This window comes from Xiphophorus maculatus, chromosome 1, assembly GCF_002775205.1.
Source record: "Xiphophorus maculatus strain JP 163 A chromosome 1, X_maculatus-5.0-male, whole genome shotgun sequence".
NCBI classification, from domain to species: Eukaryota; Metazoa; Chordata; class Actinopteri; order Cyprinodontiformes; family Poeciliidae; genus Xiphophorus; species Xiphophorus maculatus.
Window position 1 is genome coordinate 26,581,128 of NC_036443.1, and position 25,467 is coordinate 26,606,594.

Sequence of the window (25,467 nt, forward strand, 5' to 3'; positions counted from 1 at the left end):
CTTCATACCTTTTGATTTTCATTGACTATGACTTCTTAGGGTTTTTTGGCTGCTGGTTGTTTTATTTTTGTTGTTTTTTTTTTCAGAAACGTGTCCATTTTATGCTTGCTACGCTAGCCATACACAATCAGATTTTAATTATTTAAACTTTTGTTTTTTATGAATAATTGAAAAACACATAAGAAAAAATAATTGGATTGACTTTTTTGAGTTTTTTTTTTAATCTTCTTTCCTGCGCCCCCTCTTGGCCTATCAGGGGGCCACGGCCCACACTTTGAAAAACTCTGGTCTAGTTCAAGTAACTCCAACATGATTCCAAAAAGAACTAGATTTAAAAAATAACTTTTTCAAATCGTAGTGTCAAGATATTAAGTATTATAAAGGCTAGATATAAAATGTCATTTTTTTCATAAAAATTTTGTGTAATCTTCTTAGCCACACAATGCTGAGTTTTAGAGATAAAACTGAGTCTTACTCAAAAAAATAACATCCGATGATCTTCCAAAGGCTGTGAAATTGGTTGTAAGTGTCTCTGTTGTTAGGTGCTTAATTCTTTCAAACACTCCTCAGTCCCTTGTGTTTCAGGATAATTAGAGGTCCAAGTGGTTAATTTGAACTCTGACTTTTTCCATACAGAGACTCCAAATCACCTCAGTCTGACCTCCAGTTATCACAGTTAACAAGCACAAAACAATCAGTAATAGAAGGATCAGTATAGCCACTCATTAAAATGGCAAAATTAGCTCAATGGCTTACACTTTTCAGAGGATTTGATCAGCCAGAGAAAACCTTGTTAGCTATCCCCTCCAGCCGCCGCCTGGCCAGCTCCCCCAGTATTAAGCTGTGAAAAAATGTGAGCAATTGTCAAATGACAGACAGGCGGCTAGACACAGAGTAGGCAAACAGAGAGAATCACACGGGCAGCCTTGGGAAAGGAGAAGATTAATGTTTTAACCATTAGCAGTGACCAGGAGAGTCCTGCCTCGCAGGCCGGATTTAGCTAGGTGCCCAGGATACCCTGCAAGTTACTGCAAGTCGCAGGGGTACTGTGAGGCCAGGAGACCAGGACTAAGATGGTATAGCTGGGTTTAGAGAAGGGTGTTAGGGGACCGCTGCTGTTCATGTGATAGGCTACAGGCAGGGAGGCTCCCCAAGGGCAGCCCAGACAAGCAGCAGGGCTGTGGGCCTCAACGAGGCTGAGTCAGGATGGAGCCAATTAACTGTAGCTCACCTGCAGCCTCACACTGAGATGACACAATCTTTTGGGGCCTTTGCTACAACCAATTTACTGGCTGGGAGATAAAAATGAGCTGAAAAAATAGACGCAAGGGTGTGTGTGTGTGTGTGTTTGTGAAAGAAAGAGTGTGTAGTTTTTTAAAGAGAGAGATGTGAAAAGCTGAGATCCTCTGACGTGAGGATGATCTTGAGCTTTCTGTCATCCTCATCATGCGGGCAGTAAGCACCATAAAGATAAGAAGGATTCTCTTATTTGGTCCTTGGGGATTAAGGAGCAGTTTTATTTCTAAGATGCATTTGTCACATATTTCTTCAAACTGGTCTGTTTTTCAGTTTTTTTCCCCTCTCTACCAGCCTTTGCAGAGTTGCAGACAGACATCAATGAGCTTACCAGTGACCTCGACAGGGCCGGTATCCCCCATCTGGACTACAGAACATATGCCATGCGAGTGCTCTTCCCAGGCATTGAGGATCATCCTGTCCTGAGAGAACTTGAGGTAACAAACTACAGAGCTTGAACAAAAAAATAGGAAGAAAGATAACTGAGACACAAAGGCAGCTAATGCATTAAAAATTGTCAACGGAGGGTTAGAGTAAGGTTAAAAGAAACCAGGAGAGCTGAGCAGTGTGTCTCATGTCACCATCCCTGCTGTAGCGTATCCTCCATAACCACAGAATTGCTCAGTGGGAGAAAAGGATACCAGTCTGCCAGTTATGCTTCCTACTCTGTGGTATGACACGCATGCTTAGTCAGTCATGCTGGTCAGACTACACACACACACACATATACCTCACATGAAGGCTCCCTCATGGAAAACAGGGTCCCAGCACATTGCTATTTCATCCACCAGTGGCTGCAGTATGAGGGGTAATGAAGTGAATAATTCCCACTCCTCAAGTAGGAGTGTGGACTCTTCTACTGAGATAAAAACTGTCCGTTTAAGACTTTTTGCTCCTTTTCACGGGGCGGGGGGGCAGGGCTGGGAAATTACTTTGGTTTTCTAGATATTTGCAGCATTTCATTTTGTGGGATGCACTGTGTTCAGATAAGGACACTGTAAGGAGATCTATAATCGCTACCAATATCTTATTTGAAGATCAACATTTGTGCAGCGGTTTAAGTTGGGCTTAGTTAACACTTTTTTAAACCAGTAGATGGGTATGTAAAAAATACAATAAAGAATTTACTACCCCATCTTACTCAGTGCCAATATGAAATATATACAGTACAATTCAATCCTGGTCAGTTATACATAATCATTTAGTCACATCTACATACAATTAGAAAGTCCAGTTCAACATTTTCATGATCAAAATTGCTGAATTTATGCTTTTTCTGCTAAAATACATGAAAGAACTACAGGACCAGTGATGAACTGTGCCTCACTGCTACTGTTGGCACTGTAAAAATGGGGAAGGTGAGGCAAACAGTACCATGCCACACTGATAGGGGGCAGTGCTGAATCCCATTTGCACAACGGGAAACAGATGCGACTCTTCTATGAATTGAAAAGACTAAAAACAAAGGGGCGGGGATGGACCACTGGCAGTCTCATACCTTATTTGGAAATGGGACCATTGCACTCCGGAAGTGAAGGGGGCGCTATTTCCTATATTATCCGCGATCTCCCGTTTTTATTTTATTTTCATATTTGTGATATATCTTCACCTTTAGGAAGGAGTTTCACTCTCGGCATGTATTTGAACTTGTCTCTTATTTAATTCAGTGCAGCTCACAGTTTTTAACAAATTCTGTAGCTTTCGGGGTACTTCTAAATCTGCTTCTTAGTCACATCTTTGCAGGCCTGTTACTGCCTCTAGTGGCGTGGGGGTGGTAACACAACTAATATAATTGCATTAATCAGAATAGCACAAAGTCTTTATTATTTGCTACTAATTCCGGCATACTTTGTAAATAGTATTTTTATGATAGTTGATCATGTTTCTTTTCATGTCTCCTTATTTAATTTATTCCTCCTATAATTAATGGAGATATAAAGATATTATTTATAATATATTAAGGTCTTGTTTATGGCATTTAATTAGCTCTACATCTTTAAGAAAATGAAAAAATATGGTGTTTTATAATTTATCTCTTACAGTTCCAGTAATTTCCATCTCTGCCCCTTTCTGTTTGCTGCAGTGAGGTGTGCTTGTGGAAAACTACAAAAAGTACAGTTTTAATATAACCATTCCAGGGAAGCTTTCTTCCTTGGTGATTATCTCTATTAAGGCAGCCAAATTTTTAAACATCACGGCAAACAAGAGTGAATTTTACAACTGAGCTACAGGGTTATTTGTGGAGGAGGACAGGTCACATGCACATATGCAGGCTAGTAAGATCATTTTCAGTTTTAATGAAAACAAAAGTCAAGATCAACCAACAAAAACCAAATAAAAACACATGTAATAAGATAATCATTTTGATCTTATAATGACTATTCTTTTGTGTGTTTTTGCCATTAAATTATTGAAGAGTTTGTTATTGAGTAGAGCATAATTAAAAGCTTTAAAAATAAGTAATGTGGCAGTTTAGGTCAAAACTCGAACTTAAAAGTCTGTTTAGGTAAAATATTTTTTTAACATTTGACTCCAGAGAAGTCACTGCTTCACCAGTCACTGGATTTTCAGTTGGAATGAAACACAGACATGCAGTAACTCAGAGAGAGGCAAAATTCAAGAAAAAAAAAGAAAGCTACACAGAGAGCCAGGAGTACTTTCTACTGAAAATAAAACGTAGGAATACACACTTTTAAAAGCAGAAATAGTTCCATCAAAAGTTTTCCTACACTCCCTTTAGGGCCTAAAGATCCTGTGATTAAAACTTACTGCCGCTAAAATCCTATCTTTTTTAAATCGGCTTTTGTTTAATTTTGCTTTGTGTATTTTTTATTCTGTTTGTTGAAACACAAGGATTTTTATCTTTAAAAATGCTATATAAATAAAGTTTTTCTTACTTACTTACTCATTTACTATAATCATACATTTAAAAATGTATGTTCTTATAATAAGCCAGACCTTTCCATCCGAAGAACTCAAATAATTTATGCAAACTTGGAAAAAAAAAATTATTTTCATTGTCAGATTGATTTCTTGAAAGCATGACATATGACTGAAAATGAAATGTCTTAGTCAAGACACAATGCTTTTTATTGGGACTGTGGTCAATAATTGAGTCTCTTAAAATATGAGTGATTATTTTGATGCCCTTAGAAAAATGTTTTTTTTATTAGACAAGGTCACAATAAAGTATGCAGAGCACTATAATTGGAAAAAAAAGCTCTATTATCAGTCAGGAATAACGTTATTCCTGGCTGAACGTTATTATCAGGAATAACGTTGGCTACTCATTAACCTCGGCATGTGTTGTTTCTCCTTCTTTGCCTTCAGGTGTCAGGCAATGGCCAGCAGAATGTGGAGAAGGCCCTGAAGCTGTTTGGTCAGCTCATCAACAACAAAGTGTTCCTGCTCACCTTCATACGAACGCTTGAGATGCAGCGCTCTTTCTCCATGAGGGACCGTGGCAACGTGGCCTCGCTCATCATGACGGCCCTGCAGGGGCGTCTGGAGTACGCCACTGATGTTCTCAAACACCTGCTGTCGGACCTGATCGACCGCAACCTGGAGAGCAAGAACCATCCCAAACTGCTGCTGCGCAGGTAACTCACATCGATTTGCTTAGTCTAAAAGGCTTGATTAAGTTGTTTATCTATTACACTTTATTAGGTAGGTCTATAGAAAGCATTGCCTTGAAAGGCGCTAATGTGAACAAAGAAAAGCTATTTTATTAATTTCTGTTTTCATTCTGACTTTAAAGCAGTTCAAGAAGGTAACACAATCAAAGAAGATCAGGAACAAAACATAAATAAAAGCCCCTTTGTTATCATATTTCTATCATAATTAGGAAGAGCTTTAATCCTTTGTAATGCTGTTTGTGTTACGTAACCATTTCTGAAGTTTAATTTGGACAAAATCGAACACAAACAGGCTTTTTGTGGATTCTGCCTCTTGTGTGGTTAGTTGTGCAGACACCAGACGTAGAGTCCTCATTTAAAACCATGGGAAAAAGTGTGGAGCAGCAGGAGGATGTTGATCCGTATTGACAGACAGATGAGGATTCATTTAGAGCTGCATGTTCCTTACCCTTTTTCCTTAATGCATTCTGATTTTCCTGAGGAGAGACATTTCGCAGAAAAGGGTTTGTAATAAGAGCTATTGTACATCTTCAGTTTGCTGAGATAAATGACATGTAATATTCACATCAGAGGAAACATCTGAATTCTCTACATTCTCTCTGTTTCTGTCTCTCCCACTGCTCGCTCTTAATGCCAGTCTCACTTATGCTTCAGGCTCGGTCTCCTTATGAAACATTCAGATCTAGTTCAACTTAACTTTTTTCGCTCTCTCTCCTTCTCTTTTTTTGTGGATCCAGCATACATTGTGCTGCTCGGGAGTTGGGGGATGATGTATTAAAATTTTAAGCACCTACCGGGTCCTTTCCTTGGTGTCCTCAGCTGCTTTTGTTAGCTATGTAGATAGGAATGGATGGACAAACAACAGCCAGCTCAAAAGATATGCACCAAATACATAGCAACTTGAAAAGCCCAACTGTTAGGTTTTATTTTGACTATGTTTACATGACTAACAAGGAGAGACAGTGACGGCAGGCAGATGGTAGAATTCAGACAGCATGTTCCTTCTAATGTTCATTTATTGCCTGTATTTGAGAAATCAACAATATAAGCAAATAGCTGCAAGGCAGAAACCATTGCTTAGGAACAGAGGGGGTGAATGAAAGCAGCGTAGCTTCAAACGACCCAGATAAAGTTATTCCACATGACAGCAGGACCCCACGTCAACTTAAGTTTTCATTATCTCATCTCATTAGAAACACAGTGGTACATAATCCTCAGGTTTGTTCTATTGCTGCCTGGAGGGGCACATGTCCTACAGTTTTTACATATCTCCCATTTTATGTGAGGAATTTAAGGGATTACAGATTTGACACGGCTCTTTGCTGTTGTTGCTGTCTTTATCGCTTATTTAGAACAAAGCCGACTGCCGAGCCAGTCGACTGATGTACACGCATTTACCCAGCACATAAACACACTCATCTGTGATGATAATCAAACGGAAGGTGTCATCAGTTTGTTTGCATGCGGTGTGTTTTGTTTTCTTTTTAGTTCTAATTTTTTTGAGTACACTGGTGTGAAATATTAATTTAAAACATTTTCAGTTTTTTTTTTGGACGAGTTCTTTTTTTGCCTTTTAGTTACATTTGCACATATAAATCATCAAACAAATGTTGACATCAGACAAAGATAACCTTAGTGGATATAAAATGCAGTCTTCAAATGTTGATTTGAATTTATTATGAAAAAAGTAAACTAAGCCAACCTATGTGACATAAATGTAGTAGTTACCTGCATCCATTTTGGCCAACTCTACATCACATAATTGCTTCATTTCACTCCAATTTGAGGTTTTTAAAGCAGTACTGAGATTTCATGCCGGTTGTCACAGCGTCAGCGGGTCTGAACTTTGATTAGACCATTCCAGAGCTTCCTTTTCTGCTATTCCAAGTTGGTCTTGCTGGTGTTCTTTGGATAATTTCACAACAGATGCACATCTTCTGAAGGTTTTAGTTTAAGTACCTGCTAGTAAAAACATGTGGGGTTCAATTTTACATTATAATGAAATTGTATTCCAATTGTTCTATCATTATGGCTAAAAAAAAAAAAAAAAAAAAAATAACAACAAAAGCCACAAACTTAATAAGCTGCTTTTAGCCATGTTAGGTGTATGTGCTCATAATGAAGGTAATGGTGAAATTGTACATCACAATGATGAACAAGGGGACAGATGCTATAATTGAATTCAGTTTTACAGACGTTAGCCAACGTTTCAAGGAGAATGTATTTTCATTGAGAAAATTACAGAACAGAAGATGCAAGGGTTTCCTGTTTTTGTAATGTTGTTTTGAATGAAATTATTAATATTAAACTACTGTAGTCTGAAGAAGAGACATAAACAAACAGGCCATTTCTAATTTTTTTGTCCTGTGAAGGCAACAGAAAATTACACGTCAAGATAAAAATCTGAATATTTAGTTGTAACTATTTTTACATTTCTGCCTGAAATGTAACTTTACTTCTTGGCCATTACCTAAATAGCTCTACACTAGCTAGCAGAACTGCTGTCCTATGAGTAAATATTGCGTGAATTCCACATAAATACGGTGGAGTTTGAAAATTCATGTTGTATTTATACTGAAATTATTAACTACATAGACTCTACTCAATAATTAAATGACATATAAAGGCAAATTGTGCTAAAACAAAGCCACCCCTCAGATTTTCATAGCAAAATTCTGGAAACCAAATGTGTGATACTTTTGTTTGCCTAGTGCATAAAATTCAAATAAAATACATTCAAATTTATGAGGCTAAAAACAAGGCACAATGTGAAACAGTTTAGTTTGCCAAGTACTCTATGTTTGCTTAGTTAAATTACCTTTCTTTCCTTCTTGAGGTTCAGAGTATATCTGAGAATTACTAAATGGATGAATAAGCAGGATGAAAAACAAATAATTAGTTTTCAAGAAGTAATTAATTTAAATAGTTACACAGAATTCAGCTTGACTTGCGTCACTGGTAGGGAGGTTTGTGTTTAAATGCCCTGCAGGAAAGTATTGCTTCTTGTGTGCCTACTCTTTTACCCATCCAACACATCAGACGAATGGAAATGCATCTGTAGCATTTGCTGTATCTTACATTTACACAGAAATGATATGAAAACCTCCAGTCCATTAAGTTAAATATCATCCTCCCTACCTTCTCTGAAGTGTTTTCTTTTTTCAGGGAAATGTGAGTTTCCTTTAGTACGTAAATATTTCAAAGGCTTTCTGAGTGTTGAAAATAGATTTTAGTTTATAAACACTACTATTTTTCTAAAAGCTTTCTGAAAGAAGCATCTAGGTTTTATGATTGATTTCCTCACTCTTTATTGCATTAAGGAGAATCGATGCAGCACCTGGCACCTTGTGATGTTTGGATTTTATTTAGTGGATCTGGATTTTCTTTTCTCTGCTTATACATAACATAATCTTCATTTCCACCCATGTCTTTTGTCACTGGCTTTTCTCTCTGTCATTTAAAGTGCAAACTCTAAAAAAAACATGCTGGAATAGTCACTTCCTTTTTCTGTTAAGATCTTTTCCCCATTATCTCTATCATATTAACTTTTGCCATTCCTCACCCAGTTTCTTTGTCTTGCTCTTAATGTTCTTTAAATGGAACAACAGAACATTTCGTCTATCACCTTGAGACTCTTCAATCTTGTCTTATTTTTCTTCTCAGCATTTCCGTAATGAGATTTCCGCCCATGCAGAGCTTTGGTGTACGGCATTATTCAGAGCATGCGTTTTGTGTTTAGCATTAGTTTCATTGAGAGACATTTCAGTGGCTGCTAAAATATCCACCCATGCACCCTCACAACCATTAGGAAATCCGAGATGGGGTCTGCTCTTAAACACTTTGTGGCATAATGAAATCCTGATGTTCATTAATGAAACTCAATTAAGAGAGAGAAGGAAGCAGAGGAAAATGAGGAGGACAAGAAGGAGAGGAGAAGGAGGAGAACAAAGTGCTTCTCCCTGCCGACATTCAAGAGAAGAGATATTAAGGGGGAGTCAGCACAGCCCCCGCACAAAAGGCTTTATTTGACTTCCTTCTTCGAGACTTGCTGAGCTTATTAAAATGCTTAATAGGTTCCATTAACTTCTAACACACGCAAGTCTCATAAAAGCAGGAATGGGAGGGGGTTGCACACTAAGCATAGCAGTGAGGGGTGGGGGGTAAATCCTTGTAGAGGAAGGAGGGCGATTACAGAGGGATTTGGGGCATTGTCCAGAAAGATTCACAATAAATTAAGGCGTGTTCAGCATGAAAACACAGCCCAAGGCTCTAATGGCACCTTCACATGTTTTCAAACTGAGACGCTTTGCTGTGCAGCACGTTATTGTGCATCATTGTGCTCTTCTGCATTCTCTAGATGTCTTTCTTTGTCCAGTCCCCAGACATCATCACCTGTGAGGGTTTATAAATTAAAATAGAGTCCTGGTGAAATGTGTAGATTTTATTTGAATCCACACACAGTAAAAGTATAAGTACAGAAAGCACATGCTTGTTGTGGCATATTTCTGGCTGAATGTATGACAACTCTGCTTAGAATAACCGATAGGGTTTAAATTGGTTGAAATCTAGACTTTTAAGGACAAACCTTTGGAAGCCCATTCAGGAAACCCAAAATTTTCATTCTTAAACCAATTTTGATTTATTTTCTTAATTTGTATACACTTTTATCCCAGCTATATCCAAGCTGTACGTATAACCCAAACTATCACACTCATAAGAAAGGAAATTGTTTAGGAACGACTCAGAAACCACCAAGACTTAAGCATTCCAAATCTGGAAAGTCTTTAAACCCAGATTATAGTCCACAATGAGACATGTTCTACATCAGCATGTGATATTAAAAAGTCCTAAACCAAAGCCAATGTATCAAAATCAACTATTTTAACTCACTGAAATATGCAATCGCTTACATGGACAAGCCAAATGTCTTCTAGAGAAAATTATGATGTTCAGACAAATCCATAGTTGAGCTATTTAGACACAATGACAAGTAGTATGTTTGAAGATCTCCAAATTTAGGCTTTCAACCCTAAGATCATTGTACTGTATTGATTTATTTGTTTTCAAATATTCTGAAAGCAAAGCAGAAAAAAGGACTGCCATCTTCAAATTATTTAACTTCTTCTCAAATCAGCAGCTGGTTGGTGGAAACTTGGAAATGACGGTGGCTTATACAGTACAATAATTCCAATCTCCCATCAAAACTCCTCTTGAAATGGATGAAACATCAATGTTTACCAGACACACATCCCATAAGATTTACACTTATCCTGCATTTACATCAAGCAACTAACTGGAGCTGAGAGATATTAAACAACAGCTACAACCAAGTTACCTGAAACAACCAAGTTACCTGAATAAACCTGCAAAGAGGTCTTGAAGGATTTTAAACTGGTAATAGTTCAAAATAAAATGCAAGGTTTACTTTGGGTTTTGGCCTCTAATTAGTTATTTAGTTGGTTTAGATCAGGTTTGGACACAGTTTTTACGGGGTTTAGGCTGGGTCAGGTCAGACCTTTTAGGCCTAATCTAAACTCTATTTCTACCTCTGTTCTGCCCCATTGTGGTAAAGTCGGCTCCTGCAAATAAATTAGTTCAGATGAACTCTACCAATTCTACCCAGAAGAGTGGTCAAATATCCAATCACATTCTTAAGCTATACAGGAAGCTTCTTAATGCCAACAAAAAGGTAGTGGTTAAGGTGTAGTTTGCAAAGAAAATTTTGAATTTCCCCAACAGATATTTCTGTTTGTATTAAGGGAGTATAGATCCTGCATATGTGCATCGAATTCCTGTTATTTTACTTTGAAAAAATAAGATTTTAAATACATTTCCAAAATAGTTAATCAATTGATTGATATTGAAAAATATGTTTGCATCTTTCTCCCTATGAAGAGTATTCTCCCATCCTGTATGTTAAACGGGTTGAACTTATCTATACCACCTCCAGTCAACCCTTGCCCAACCCCCTGCTGAAGCATCACACTTAATGGGGCTTTCATCCAGTTCCTCTCTTAGCGAGATGCCAATATACTGGCCAATGGACTCGTTCACAGGGGAGTAGCCTCCGGCTGTGGGAGACATCATCAAAGCGCAGACAGTCATACATCATTCAAAACAAAATATAACCCCAGCTTTATACTCAAGCAACTGAGAGGGGGAAAAAAATCCATGAGTTGAATTGAAAAATATGAAAATCCTTAATCTTTCCTGTTCTAATGAGAAATGGAGAATGACTGACACTCTTTCTCATCTCAGTGACTAAATTGCTAGCTAGCGTGACCTCTCTGACTCAGACAATCCTTCTGGTGCTTTTGCCTCAGCTCCAGATTCCTGCTTATACACCTTAAACATGACTTAACGCAATTATCTCCAATAATAGTAGTAATCTCGCTTCAGGTGTAATCATCTCCAGCATTGTTGAGGGTATGGAAACCTTCTAACTTGCCTTTAATACCTTGCTGCTTCGATTCACGGTAATCCACAGGTCAGCCCGGGTCCTCCGCCATATCCACCAGAGTAATCACAGTAATTTACTGTTGCATAAAGGAAACGTTTTTAATGCATTGTCCTTGAAATTGGTTGCGATCACTTACAGAGCTTTATGGCAGGGCTCACTTGCAACCAGGTGGTAATCATAAAGCGTCTCAGTCTTAAACATAGCAGATACACTTTATTGTGGATGTTATCAGTCGCATTCAAGCAAAGAAGAGAAATAGCGGTACTTTTAGTTCAGACTATTTTGTAGCACACAGTAGATAAACACTATATTAATCTAAAGAAGTGTGGTATTTAATTTTATTTTTGCTTGTATACGCAAGGAACCTGCTCTTTTAGTATCTCCTTTAGCTTGTTTCATACAAAGACAATCTAATACAAAGAGAGCATCTTCTGTGTAATTTACTTTTCAGGGCTTTTTTATTGCTGTACAACTACGTATTTCTCCAAGGCTCCCATTTTTGCCATATTAATTCACTACAGAAAAGATCTTTTTTTTTAAGATTATTGTTCTTAAAGTACAAAGGTGTATCTATATGTTATACTATTCATGATATTATAAAACCCACAGTTGATGCTGATATGATGACTTACGTTAGTATTAACTTACGTTGGAATACCAAGATAATTTTTTGTGTTGATCCGTTTTTAAGTTGAAAATAACCTAATGAATAGCTCTAACATCTACTAAAAAAAAGGTTGCTCTGTATAAGTAATGTAAATTTGACTGACATAAACGAGGATGCTTCAATCAGCTTGTTTTAATACTGACCACATTATTTTTAGGCGCTCCATTCAGTTTAATTATGAAGCTGTTATGTAATTACAAATCGATTATGTCAGATCCTCCGGGGGGAATCGTGTTATGGATTTTCTTTTAGTTTTGCATGTTCTGCAAATGGGGCTCAATGATGACGCTGCTGGTAGCACTGTTGCCTTACAGCAAGAAAGTCCTGGGTTCAAATCCCAACTCAGGAATTTGCATGTTCTCCTCCATATGTGGGTTCTCTCCAGGTACTCTAGCTTCCTACCAAAGTCAAAAAACTGGATGCATGGAAGTCCCGCATCCTCCATAAATTATTTCTGTTTGGCGAGGTGACTGGAGGAATTACATCTGAACTTATGTATTCAAATGGTGCTGCAAGATCTCCCTTTTCTGGTCCTCAAAATGAAGTCATAAATTAACAAAAAGATAATAGTTGTTAATCAATCAGCGTTTCCTCATCTCAATGCAGTGAAAATCAAAAATCCTACACCTGGATCCCTACTTTACCCCAAGCTCTACCTAATATTGATGTCTCTTACTTGAACCTCATGATGAGTTACAACAACATCAAGATAAGATGGCCATTATTGCCATTATTGCAAGTAATTAATTGTCCATTCAGGGGAAGCCCAGAACTTTAAGCATTTTTTTACAAAATGAGTCAACAGCTCATTTTTGCTATTCTACTTTGTGCGAATATAACAAACTCTTTCATCTAAGCTTCTTGCTCATTAATAGTTGTATTTTTTTATTTAACTCCTGTTCTCTTGTGATTCATGATGCTGCTAATGAGGTAGATGTAGAGATATTTGTTTGGCATTTAGAGCAAAAATGAGCAGAAATTATGAAAGGGTGCAGAGTTTTGTTGCGTGCTGCGTGGTAGAAATAGTCGGAGGTCAGTGCACTTTTGTATTTTGTTTTTTTCTTTCTTGGCCAATCAAGCCCAGCAGCAGGCTGTAGCTCCATGTGTGATTGACTGGGAAGGGCAGTGGAGGTGGGTAGGAGGATGGGAGGAAATGAGAGGAGAAGAGATCGTTTTGGCCGCGATCAGGCGTTACCTGGCTGTGACAGCTCTCGTCTCTCTCAACAGCTGAGGCTTGTCACAGCTGCTGATGTCCCACTGTGTTGAACCACACATGAATAATCAACTACACGCGTGCCTGCTCTGTCACGCACACACACACACACACACACACACACCCTTATGTGCAGAGATGCCCCCTGTTTGCTCTGCTCTGTTCTCTCACTGTGACCACGGGGTTGTAGGCAGTATACAAGCAAAACCAAAGGCGGCTGCTCCATAGCCAAGATGTCAGGGAGAGCTCCCTTAGGTTTTTTTCTCACAACCTCATGAATTATGGAGGTCTGTTGTTTTCTGAAAGTTTTGGCTAAGCGAGAGAGAGACAAAAATTATATTTTATTTTGATTTATGTAATTTCAGAACAGAGTCCGTTGCTGAGAAGATGCTCACGAACTGGTTCGCCTTCCTCCTTCACAAATTCCTCAAGGTCAGTGCACCAACAAATGTGCGGAGGTGTTTATATATGCACATGCAAATCCATTCTTTGTATCTTTTTAATAAAGCATCCAGATTAAAGATGTGATTATGCAGTTTGTGTTTTCAGTCTGGTGAGGTTTCTTTTTTTCATGCCGGGGTGCTCTGTCATGTGTGAACCTGTGGGTTTGTCTGTCTGCGTGTGCGCGTTGGTGTTCACAGGAGTGTGCAGGGGAGCCGCTGTTCATGCTGTACTGCGCCATCAAGCAGCAGATGGAAAAGGGGCCCATTGACGCCATCACCGGAGAGGCCCGCTACTCCCTGAGCGAAGACAAGCTCATCCGCCAGCAGATCGAGTACAAAACCCTGGTACGTCACACACCAGCAGACACAGCAGAAGTTTGCACAAAGGCTTGCAGACGTGGACAAACATGATGCTGCCAGGCTGACACATACACACACGGACTCAAGTGTTTCTTTTGTTTTAAGTAGTGGCCCACAGCTGACTGCATCAGGTTTTCTTTTACTTATTTCACATTTTCAATTTTTAAGATGACATTGGAGAGTATATATTGTTGTTTGTTTATTTCAAAAGGGACAAAGCACATCTACATAATATGCCAGAGTTGAATATAAAGGCTAGTTTTCATCTGTAGTCCCTCAATCAATATAAATACAATACATTACGGTACAATGCAGACAAATTATCAAGCTTCTTCAAAAGAAGAGAATAATAACAATGATAAATAAAAAAGCATTTTTATCAGGTTACAAATTTTAAATGTAATTTAAATCTACTTTAAATAAACTTGATTGATTGTTCCCACACTTTATGCATTGCAAGAAGCACATTTCAGTTCTTCATCTGAAAATAGAGTTTAGCACATCTAGAAACCTATCCAGACATGAATGTTTACCCAAAACTAACAAACAAGACAAACAGAGCATTAATCTGATGGTGACCGGAGCTGCAGCAAACCACACCTGAGTTGAGAGAATCTATTGACAACTATTTGTCATGCACTGCACAAATCATCTTATACAGAGGAGCTGGTCAGTTTTTCTGTAAAGATGGATAGAACTCAAAGCAGGGAAATCCTGGACTAAAGCCTGTAGAACCTGTGTGACATTTACCTCCTAATAATTCTAGTCCAGACTTAAAACGAATAAAAAATCTTTGGCATGACTTAAAAGTTGATTCTCATAGACACTTTCCATCTAATCTAACTAACTTGGGGTATTTGGCAAAACTGCAATTCTAAAACAGATACACTAAATACAATGCATCAAAATTTTTTATCCTTTAGCGTAAGAAGGTTCAAAGGGCATGAATGCCTTTGTAGAGCAGTGTAGCTGTGTTTCACTGCACTACCTTGGGAGGAAAATTAAGCATTAGTCCCACAGGAAGCCATGTTGGTCCAACATCAGGGTAGGTGGTTATAGACTGGAACAAACCAAACAAACCTCTCCTCACGTTCTATCATGAACAGATAGAAAAAGGAAACCTCTCACACAACCAGCATGTGACATGACAATGCTCTGATTGCTCTGACTGGGAATTTGGCTCATTATGTGCTAATGCCCCGGCAGTGCTGGAAATTGGTGTCCCGCCGAAGGTGTGAAATTAGATTTTGGGATGCCAGTAAGAGCGGAAATGGTTTCTCAAAGCTCCTGCTACGATCCAAAGAGACTCTAATGAGGGAAAAGCCACAAGCTGGACCCGCGTCCAGTCAGGAACCAGCTTTTCCTCCTCCCCCCTTGTGTTGTTTCACTCTCTCTCCCTCTCTGTTCTTCCCTTTTTCATAATCCAGATCCTAAACTGTGTAAACCCAGACAACGAAAACAGTCCGGAGATTCCTGTGAAGGTGTTGAACTGTGACACAATCACACAAGTGAAGGAGAAGATACTTGATGCTGTTTACAAGAACATGCCCTATTCTCAGCGGCCGCGAGCCGTCGACATGGACTTGGGTAAAGAGCCAAACACACTGAACACAAAATTTGAAGACACACAGATCCAGCAGACAGGTGTAGAGTCCTTCACACCTACAAATCCATGTATTAGTAAGAGAACACCCGAGCATGGTGGATAGATAATCAGTGCGATAAAGCTGTGCTCCAGTCTCCCAACCAGCCTCAGTGTGCTGCTTTGATGAAACTGACTGGCATGTTTTCCACACCTGCCAGTGCCAACAAGCCTCAAAAGATTTAAATAGAGAATTGCGTCTGATGATGCATGTTTTTACATCTTGGACGTGGCCGACGCAGGTAAGAGCTGACCGTCTGGCTCAGCCGCCTCAAACTAAATTCCACTCCCACACAGTCTGCCACTGCCATCCTTTGGTGTCCGTGCATCGCCTCCCATCAGTCTGTCCCTCGCCAAATTTTCTTTTAACTTCACATAAGTGTGGATAACAATAAGGCCCCCAAGTCGCATGCTTATTTCAAATGAGCACGCATCTGTGTCTTTACAACACTCCCATCGCATTATTGCTTGAAAGTGATTGCATCTGTGTGAGACTGTCTGCAGGTGTACAATTCTCTTTAAAACACAGATTTGTGGGTGGTTTAGAAGGTTTGAGGCCATGTTGTGCCAGGCAGAGGCATCATGTGGTCATCTGGATGAGGCACGCAGCAATAACAACCCGGTCAACAAGGGGAAAATCAATGATCATTCCCAGTATGAGGTCTACATTGGTTATCCGCCTCTCTGTGACTACCCTTATTATTATTTTATTACTGCACAATGATGCCTGAGTCACTGCCCTCCACCAGTGCTGCTTGGTGTTTTTACCTGTTACATATGGTTCCTTTTCTGCTTGCTTTTGAAAGGAAGTAATTTTCTCAGAGCTTCCTTTTCAATCTGATTTTCCTTTCTTCCACACAGTGATAGCTCTGCTGCTGCATTTGTGATACTTGCACCAATTAAAGTGTGCAGGCAGCCTAAATATGCATCTTTCAAATGTTCTTGTGGAATGTTAAATTAAAATGCATATCAATCTCTGTCTGAGGACACACAGGAATCCTGCAGATATCTACTCATTTGTGTGCATGTGGAGCTGTGTCTCATCATTTTTCAACAAAATTATGTCTCCTTTTAAGTGGTTCTGTTTAGCCTTGTTTAAAACTTTGAGCCGTCAGCTGATATTTTTATTATTTTAGGATAACGTTTTTGATTGAACTGCCAATGACCAAGATTTCTAATAAAATAGATGCGATTTCACACATCTGTATACCCCAAAACACACTTGAAATCAACTAAACATACACAACATATAGTCCACCTTCAATGAGACAGTATGTTTAGGTAGTTTGTCCTAAATCTGAATTTAACTGAACAATATATTTTTTACAGCCAACAAACTTCTGCAAACCATCTACAGAACTCAAAGACATTGTTACAGGAGTTAGTCTCCTGAAGAGAGTACTGCTAACGATGGCTAATTCCCTGAGTGTGATTATTTATGATTTTCTCTGTGGTTTTGATTTATATTTGTTCTTCAGAGTTTTATATTTATTCTATATGGCTGTAGGAAAAACACCAGGTGTTGAGTCTTTATGCACCGGCACTTTATTTATTAAGGTTTAATAATTAAGTTTAGTTACAAGTGAAATGGAAATGAACAAACTGGTTTCAGCCTCTGCATTCATGTTATCTTCCATCTTGACACATAGATCATCAGACTAATATTCTAACAAACATGAGACCAAACTGTTTGTAGCAGAAACTTTATCAAAGTTCCATATATCATGTTCATTCTCCGACTGAATGAAAATGATTCAGAATCCACATCTGAGTTTTTCCAGTCACTTGTCCAACATGATGTTTACTTAAGCAAACAAATCACCCCAAAATTAGCTTTTTGTTGTGCCAGGTGTCATCGTTTAGACATTTATTGACAACCCCTATCATCATCCCACTGTGACATCAGGTGAAGATCAATAAGCAGAAATACTAAATTTTTTTTTCCTTTTCTTTTTGGCTAACTTTTTGGTCAGTGAGAGTTTTTTAGGTAGCTAAAGCCTTATTGGAAGGCAGAAGTTGCCTTCACCTGGAGCCAGCTGGAACAACCCCAAGAACATAAGTAGAGGCAAAGAGGTTGTTGGTCCCCCTGCCTTGTAGAACTGTGGCCAGAGGATGAGGGAGGAGAAGTGTTGTAGAGTTCGGTTAATGTCGCAGAACTCAGAGAGAGTGAAAAAGAGGAGTCGTGAAGTTTGCTACCTGGAGCAAGATGGAAGATTTATCTTCCTAAGATGGAAGATAAATGTGTGTTTTACAAGCAGAAAAATCTGACTAAAAATCATATAGACAGTACTTGAAATTATTTTTTCTATGACAAGAAAAACTAATTCAGGACTGAACCACAAAGGAGCTGATGTTTTTATTTTCATGTTTCACTTATTATGTTTCTGCTTGTGTGTTTTTGTCATCAGAGTGGCGTCAGGGTCGAATGGCTCGTGTGGTGCTGCAGGATGAAGACATCACCACTAAGATTGAAAATGACTGGAAAAGACTCAACACACTCCTGCACTACCAGGTAGGTACTTACTAAGTTTGGTGTTTTTTTTCCCCTAATTGACTCCGAAACTTCTTTTTGTCAAGAAAACCCTAATTTGTGTCCAACTTTTGCATTGGGTTTTATTATGGAAATTGTTCCACCCACACTAGCAAACTTTGATATTTTCTGCTCTTGACTTTAAGGCAGCTCAATTTTCAGTCTCTCATTTGCATGCTCATAGCTGGTACACTCTGAGTGACTCACAGAATAGAGGACAATTACTGTACAGGTGGCAGGAGAGGTGAATTCTCCGCATCACAGCTGACATTTCTCCCGCCTCCCTGGAAAGATGAGGCGACAGAAGCAAGGCGTCTCTTTACTTTCCCCTCTTTCTCACTCCATCTCTGCACCAGTAACAATTTGTCCTCCTTTGGGGGCACAAGTTCATCTTCCACCCCCTGTTTAATAGACAGAAGAGTAGTGAGCTAAAGAGGAGGAAAGCTGAGAACAAGAAAAGATTTTTCAGTGGAATTTACGGCAGATGAACGACGAAAAGCTAAAGTGGAAGTTGGCAGATGCTCGAAAGACACATTAAAAAAAGAAAAGGAAATAAAGACGGAAACAGGCGAAGGAGATGGGAAGCTGGTCATCTCCACAGGTCATGAATCTTTTGCAGCGTCCGCTCAGCCGTCCCTCATTACTTGGCCAAAGGGTGCCATCTGTCTAAAGACTGCATGAGCTTTGATTCAAGGTTACCTGCGGAAGGAGCAGAGGCTGTGGCAGCTTTGGTTAGAATCGCAGATCAATACTGCGCAGCCTGGAGACGCTAGTAAAAAGGAATGAGGTGGCAAAACTGAAGCCCTCACAACAGGGAGCTGCTGTGAACTCCTGCCCCTCAGGAGCAGTGGGAGTAACTTAGCAGATGTGGGAGTCATTAGAAGACGGGACACATCATAGCGTCCTTCACACAGGATTTGGCACCATGCAGGTTCTGTGGCCCCTTTGTCTTTTCACCCTCCTTTCTGCCTTTACTGTTACTTTTTTTGACTTTGGCCTCATTTACACTTCACTTCTTAAACATTTCACCTCACTCCAAATAGATCCTTTTCTCGCTTCCTTTTCTCTCACACATTCACAACCCTTTTTGATAGAAAACAGACACTCGGATTTGAATGGAAGTCAGTGAAACTTCTGGGGTGCAATAGCAGCAAGCTATTGTGTTTTGTACATTTTATGTACCTGAGCATTTTGGCAGACAAGGAAAACAATTCAATGAAGTCTTTCATGAAGATTATGTAGAAAATTCGAATGATGGCTTGTCGTAATTTCTAGGACATCTGAGCATTTTGTTGCTTTGAATACCAAAGTTTCATTGACTCCCACTAAAACCGTAGCGTCTGGCTTGAAATCAGGGGTTCAGTACCCCGATGTGTTGTATCTCTGCTGGACAGTGACGGTTCCCCCTTTAAGCACCTCGTCTAGGTCTCTTCTGTGTTTCCCCTTGGTGAAGCAGCTCAGTGTGTTTGCTTCTACCACATAATGGGCTCCTCTGTTGTTTTTTTGCACTTCTTTGCCTTGCAGTGTGTCTGCCATCGTTAGCCAAGGGAGACTCTACAGAACACGCATGTGGCCACTTCACTTATTTCCTTGCTCAATTGCAGATCACAAGACTGCTATTGATCATGGATCTGAGGGTCCCTTCATAAAACCCACCGTAAGACCCAACACCGCGTCACTACAGAGAAGATAGAGACGGGCTGCAGAGCAAAATAGTGGCAGGAGGAAGAGAGAAAAAGGACAGTTGGTGCTGGAAGAGATCAGAGTTGGAAGGAGAGATGTTTTTGCATCATTACTATTTGGATGAGTTGGCAATAGCCCCCTTGTGCGAGCTTGTGTGTTTGTGTCACACACCATGGTGCCGAACTGGCAGCTGTGACAACACATGTGGCTCTGGATAAAAAAACAAAACAAAGGGGATCATCTCATTAAGCCCAAGAGAGAGTGGGAAAGCTTGAAGAATGTAATGGAAGAAGAGGTAAAAAGGGAAATAGTGAAATATGCAGAGTGAGTCTGAGCATCACCCTGAGTATTTGCTAATTCTCCCATAGCTGAAACACAGGGACTAGACGAAGGCATTAAAATTCATAGGTCTCACAGCCACCTAGGAAATGCCATTGGCTGTTTACACTGTTACATTGGAAATAATGGTTTACACAGCCTGGATATGGAAATGCGCACCTTTCCACTACGCTAAAATGAAAAACTTAAATGCACAAACTGAGAACGAGTTCACAATCTTTATTCATCACTTTTGTATTCATAGTCAGGGGACCAGACTCTGATTTCTACAACAGCTTGCTCTCTGTTTCTGTATTTGTTTCCTGCCTGGATAAAGATAGACGCATATTGAATTTTTTTCAAATATGCACACAATGTGTGTTCAGACTTGTAGCTCATACATCTGTGGCAATCCTCGGATAAACAGCAGAGCTAAGATAAATAAATCTTCTTTCACTGGAATGCTGTCTTGAAACAATTTAACTTGCTGTAGTTGTAGCTGGGCAGTAAGCATGATGCCAAAAGATACTCACATCTGTATGAATAACATTAGATCAGCATTGACCTCTGCTTTGAAGAATTAATTCTCCTCTGTTTGTTTTAATTTAGATTTTAACTATTGCACTTGCTGTCGTATGAGCAAACTGCCTTTTTCTTGAAGATCAAAGCAGATTAATCTTATAGCTTTGTCAACTCCATTAGTTGGCACTTGTAGCCGTCACGTTGTAAAAATTCTACATGTTTTCTACCTTTAAAATAACTTTTTACGAAGAACATTAAACTGCTAAACCTCAAGGAGAATACTCTAAGGCAACTTACAAAGGAACCGACTAATACACAGAGGGCTAATGAATGTGGAGAACAGACGGTGAACACAAATCCAGGACAGGTGTGACTAAGAAATTGATTCTACAAAATAAAAATTTTGTAGAACACAACAGAAAACAAGAATTTTGTAGAACACAACAACAGAACACAAGAAACTCTAGAAAATTCAGAAGGCAAAATCCAAACTTAGTCTGGAAAACCTCTTGTTAGAGGTTTTCATCTTTATGTATTTATCTATGCAATATAAATACTAATCATAACCATAATGTTTTGGTTTAGCTGGTGTTTAGTCTGGTGATTTGAGTGCCGACTTGTTTGTTCCAGAGGAAGATGAAGAGCAGACTGATGACTCCTGTAACTCTGCAGAGAAACTGATCTCAGGGCATTTTGGGCTCTTTGAAAAGCAAAACAGAGAACACAAACTTGCTCATTGCTGTGTTTCTCAATCTAACACTATAGTTGTCTCGAATCTGTTTTCAATTTGGTTAAAATATAAGCCTTTAATCAGAAAGAGAAGTATGGTCTCAGGATGTGAAATGAAAATAAGTTAATGTTGGTTAATGTTGCTGCACTCTGAGTCATATCCCTAAAAGCAACTGTTGCAGACACAGTCCCAAAAAATTACATGTTTCCCATGTCCAAACTCCACCTTAAGTCGAAAATAAAATAAATCTTGAGTACTTTTTTTTTTGATGACTGTCTTCAGACGTCCCCTCCTCTAGTTTTTACAGAAGCTGCACACATGCAGAGTTTATTTCCAAGCTACTGGGCAGCTGCGATTCCTCTGATAGGCATCATGATCTAAGAGAATGCAGGAGGGAAGGAAGAAAGGTAGAAGATGACCACACTCAGCTGCCTGTCCGACTCACCAGTGTCTAATGGAAGGTCTTATCACAGGCGGGGTCCACAGCCCTTATCACACCTGCCCACTATCAGCCCCACACTGGATTATCCCTGAAGGGCGAATCTGCACGCCTTCCATCATTTACTCCTATCACAAGGAGCCATCTCTGCTCTCGCTTCTCTTTCAGCCATAAAATGCATAAAGAAAGAGAGAGACGGAGAGATGGAGGCAGATGTAAAAAGGAAAGGGGGTACTGAGAAGCTATTTCATGCTCCCTGGAGAAAATGTATCACAGGAATAGCAGTGAAAACTTCATGGAAGTGTACCCTGATGGTGTGTGAGAGCTGGTCTATGCACTGTCAGCCAATTGGGCCAGGCTATGGGATAGAGAGGATGTAGAAATTAAGTTAAGGTGAGCAGAATCTGACAAGAAACAGTGGAAGTAAGAAAGTGAGGAGAAAAGTCCACAAACTGTATAGATTGCACTATATTTTATTGAGGGATAATTTGATCAAAGGGTTTTACTACAATATTCCAAAAATGCTGTTCTTGAACATTATGTCACATCTTGTTTTTTTTTTAATAACTTTTTATTTTGGACCTTATTTTTTTTCCAGATCCTTTGTCACTTGTTTGTTGCAAGTTAGATTAAAAAGATGATTGCTAACTGTTAATGTGTTAAATTAGGCCTCAGGATATTATGGTTTGAATTAATTACATAGCAATATTGTTAAAAGCAGACAATATTTCACTTCTGATTAAAGAACACCTGTTTCACTCATTAGAGATTTGGTATTTCCTGTGTACTTTGAGAAACTTCACTGAAACTAGCGGCAGAGGCGAGATCAGCTGAGAAAGAATGTAAGGTTTAGAGGGAGGAAGGAATGGAGCAGCCCAGCTTAGGCTTCATACAATATGAACAATATGCAGTGTGATATTTTCCAAACCGAAATGCAAAAATAACTTATTCCTGCTAAGAGATATAAGGGAAAATGTTTTTGCTTTTATTCTGTTGTTTCTCTAAGGTGTGCCTTTAGGAGCCTGGCATTTATTTGCCTTTTGTTTATTTCTCTACTGGAGGCTCATCAGTTTGTCTTTGCTGGGTCTGAAGCAGAATTCCCTCCTCGGGGTAAGCTGCAAATGCCAGCCAACAAGCTCTTTTGTTGTTTTTGGTTCTCACTGAAAAACTGCGAGTTGTTTGCTGTGTTTTGGCTCTCTCATGCAGAGATGTTTTGGTCTGCTAGCAGCAGTAGCATTCATTAATTAAACTGATAAATAATCTCATATGACAATCAAGTCTTGAAGCTAATTTTAAAGACATTTTTTGTGTTGTAGGGCGCTGTGTGTTCTACCTACGGTTTTCCAGCGATAATAACTGGAGCTGAACACACGGGGCAAAAGTCTGAAATATAATTCACAAAGGGAAAAGGATTAAACTGAGCATCATTCTCAAATGTTATCGCCTTGTCCTATAATCTTTTTTGACTAGTACTCAGAGATGTTTTGTTGTTACTTGGACCAACCATTTATGGTAAGGGTGCAGGTACACCAACTGAGACACTGAGCCTTCTTTCCATCAACCATTCCCTCTCTTTGCATAATCTACAAGCGCCAAAGCTTACCTTATCTCTGTAATGTTTCTGAAAGTATTGAAAATGACAATGACAGACATGTTGAGTACAACCGTCATGCAGCTGCAGCACTTCGCTCAGCTTGGGAAAAGCTACAGGGTTGTGGTGCAGAACAACAGGGAGCAACATGAAGGCGTTTGAGTCTTTGTTAAAAGAATTGTTTACTTCTGATCTTCATAGTCTGAATTATTTATCAGAAAACACTGTATGCATGCATACACCTGTTATTTTGTTTGAGTAAAGCATGACATTTCTTCAGAATGTGACAAATTGCAGATATGCATTCAGGAGTGAAATGTAGAGTTCTACTTGTCTCCTCATGCAGGTCTCTGATCGCAGTGTGGTAGCTTTGGTCCCCAAGCAAACCTCATCATATAACATTCCTTCTTCAGCGAGCATAACCCGTACCTCCATCAGCAGATATGGTGAGTCAGCACACATTGGTTCCACATTCATTGTAAAATGAGACACATACAACATAGGTAATTATGAAATTGTTTACATTTCTTTTGAGGTTCAAACTGCTAATGATCTAGAATAAAAAGAGAGAAAAAAATAAAAGAAAGAATGAGAGCTGTAGTGTGTTTGTTTTTCATTATTATAAAGTAAGTTGTGTTTGCACTTCAGGAACTGATGGCCGTTTACCCTCTTCCATTTCCACTGCAGTTACAACTAAGTCTGGAATAACTAAGTTTCAAGAGATACAAGTTCAGGGTAGCATACTGGTAACATGCTTGTAGATGCTATTTGACTTAACAACCAGGACTGTGTTTTCCCGGGAATTTAGTTTCTCCCGACACTCATTTGTGTCCATTTCCAATCATAAGTTATAACAGAGCTGTTTGTTTAAATTTTTATTTCCTATTCCAGGAGGATTGCTCCTTCAGATGTGGTTTTCAACCTCATGCTTATAAACTGCCTGTCCTTCATGTTTTAGAGTTTTCCCTGCTTCAGCACACCTGAATCAAATGAACGATTACCTCCTTAGCATGTCATTAAGTGATGCAGAAGCCTGATGATAACTCATTATATCAGGTGTGTGGAGGCAGGGAAACATCGAAAACATGCAGAACAGTGGAAAGTCACTGATCTAGAAAGAAGATCTAGATTCTAGAAGATCTGTTTCAAAAAATACTTAAAGTTCCCCTTTAAAACTGCAAAGTCCAGTATGTGAATAAATTCTAGCAATGTAGCATTTATCTTAGTGTTTTTTTTATAATGGCTTCAATACTTTAAATTGACTTTGTAAAGTCAATTCAAACTTTGTGAAAATGTAATAAGGGGATGGAACTACAATAATCAATGTCTTGCTGAGTTTCAGTGGGAGAGAAGTTAAAAGGCTGCTGTGCAATGAAACTAACTTAGTGACTTTGTTTCAAAAAATACATAAAGTTGGTCCAAACTCCACGGAAAGGTTTAAGTGTAACAAACTTTTTAAAAAAAATTTAAAGAGATGAAATTTACTGATTATTGGGATTACAATCCAGTGATCTGCAATAATAATTTGTTACTGTTTAACCACAGTTTCTCTGAATTTCAGTATATTTTTTAAGTGATTTACCGATTTTTAATAATAAAAACATCTAATTGTGTCCAATTGGAGCATGGCTTCATCTGGGTAATCATTGATGCTTTCCTTTTCAAACAAGAAAAGGTCAAGAGACTTTTTCCTTTATTTGCAAAATTGCTGTCAATATAGTGTATAATAAGGTGCTGTAGTCTTCTTTTTTGCCTTTTATTGGGTCTTGAACTCACCAAATCTTTAACATCGATGACACACATCACGGCACATCATTTGCTACAGTTGCTACATGTATTCACAGACTGTCAGATGTGTGACTTACTTTGGGCTTTGGACTTACCAGGCAACTCATGATTGCTAATTATTCTGTGTGAATGATGCTGCACACAAACAGA

General features: G+C 39.0%; 1 protein-coding gene across 1 annotated transcript in view; it reads left to right on the plus strand.

The window, feature by feature from the left end:
• Positions 1-25,467, plus strand: part of plxna2 (plexin A2) — a 214,620-nt gene that overhangs the window by 176,982 nt on the left and 12,171 nt on the right. The window contains exons 21-27 of the mRNA XM_005798917.2: positions 1,591-1,733; positions 4,627-4,895; positions 13,637-13,703; positions 13,913-14,059; positions 15,502-15,661; positions 18,125-18,228; positions 23,876-23,975. Of these exons, the coding sequence (XP_005798974.1) occupies positions 1,591-1,733; positions 4,627-4,895; positions 13,637-13,703; positions 13,913-14,059; positions 15,502-15,661; positions 18,125-18,228; positions 23,876-23,975 (990 nt within the window). The remainder of the gene's footprint in view (positions 1-1,590; positions 1,734-4,626; positions 4,896-13,636; positions 13,704-13,912; positions 14,060-15,501; positions 15,662-18,124; positions 18,229-23,875; positions 23,976-25,467) is intronic.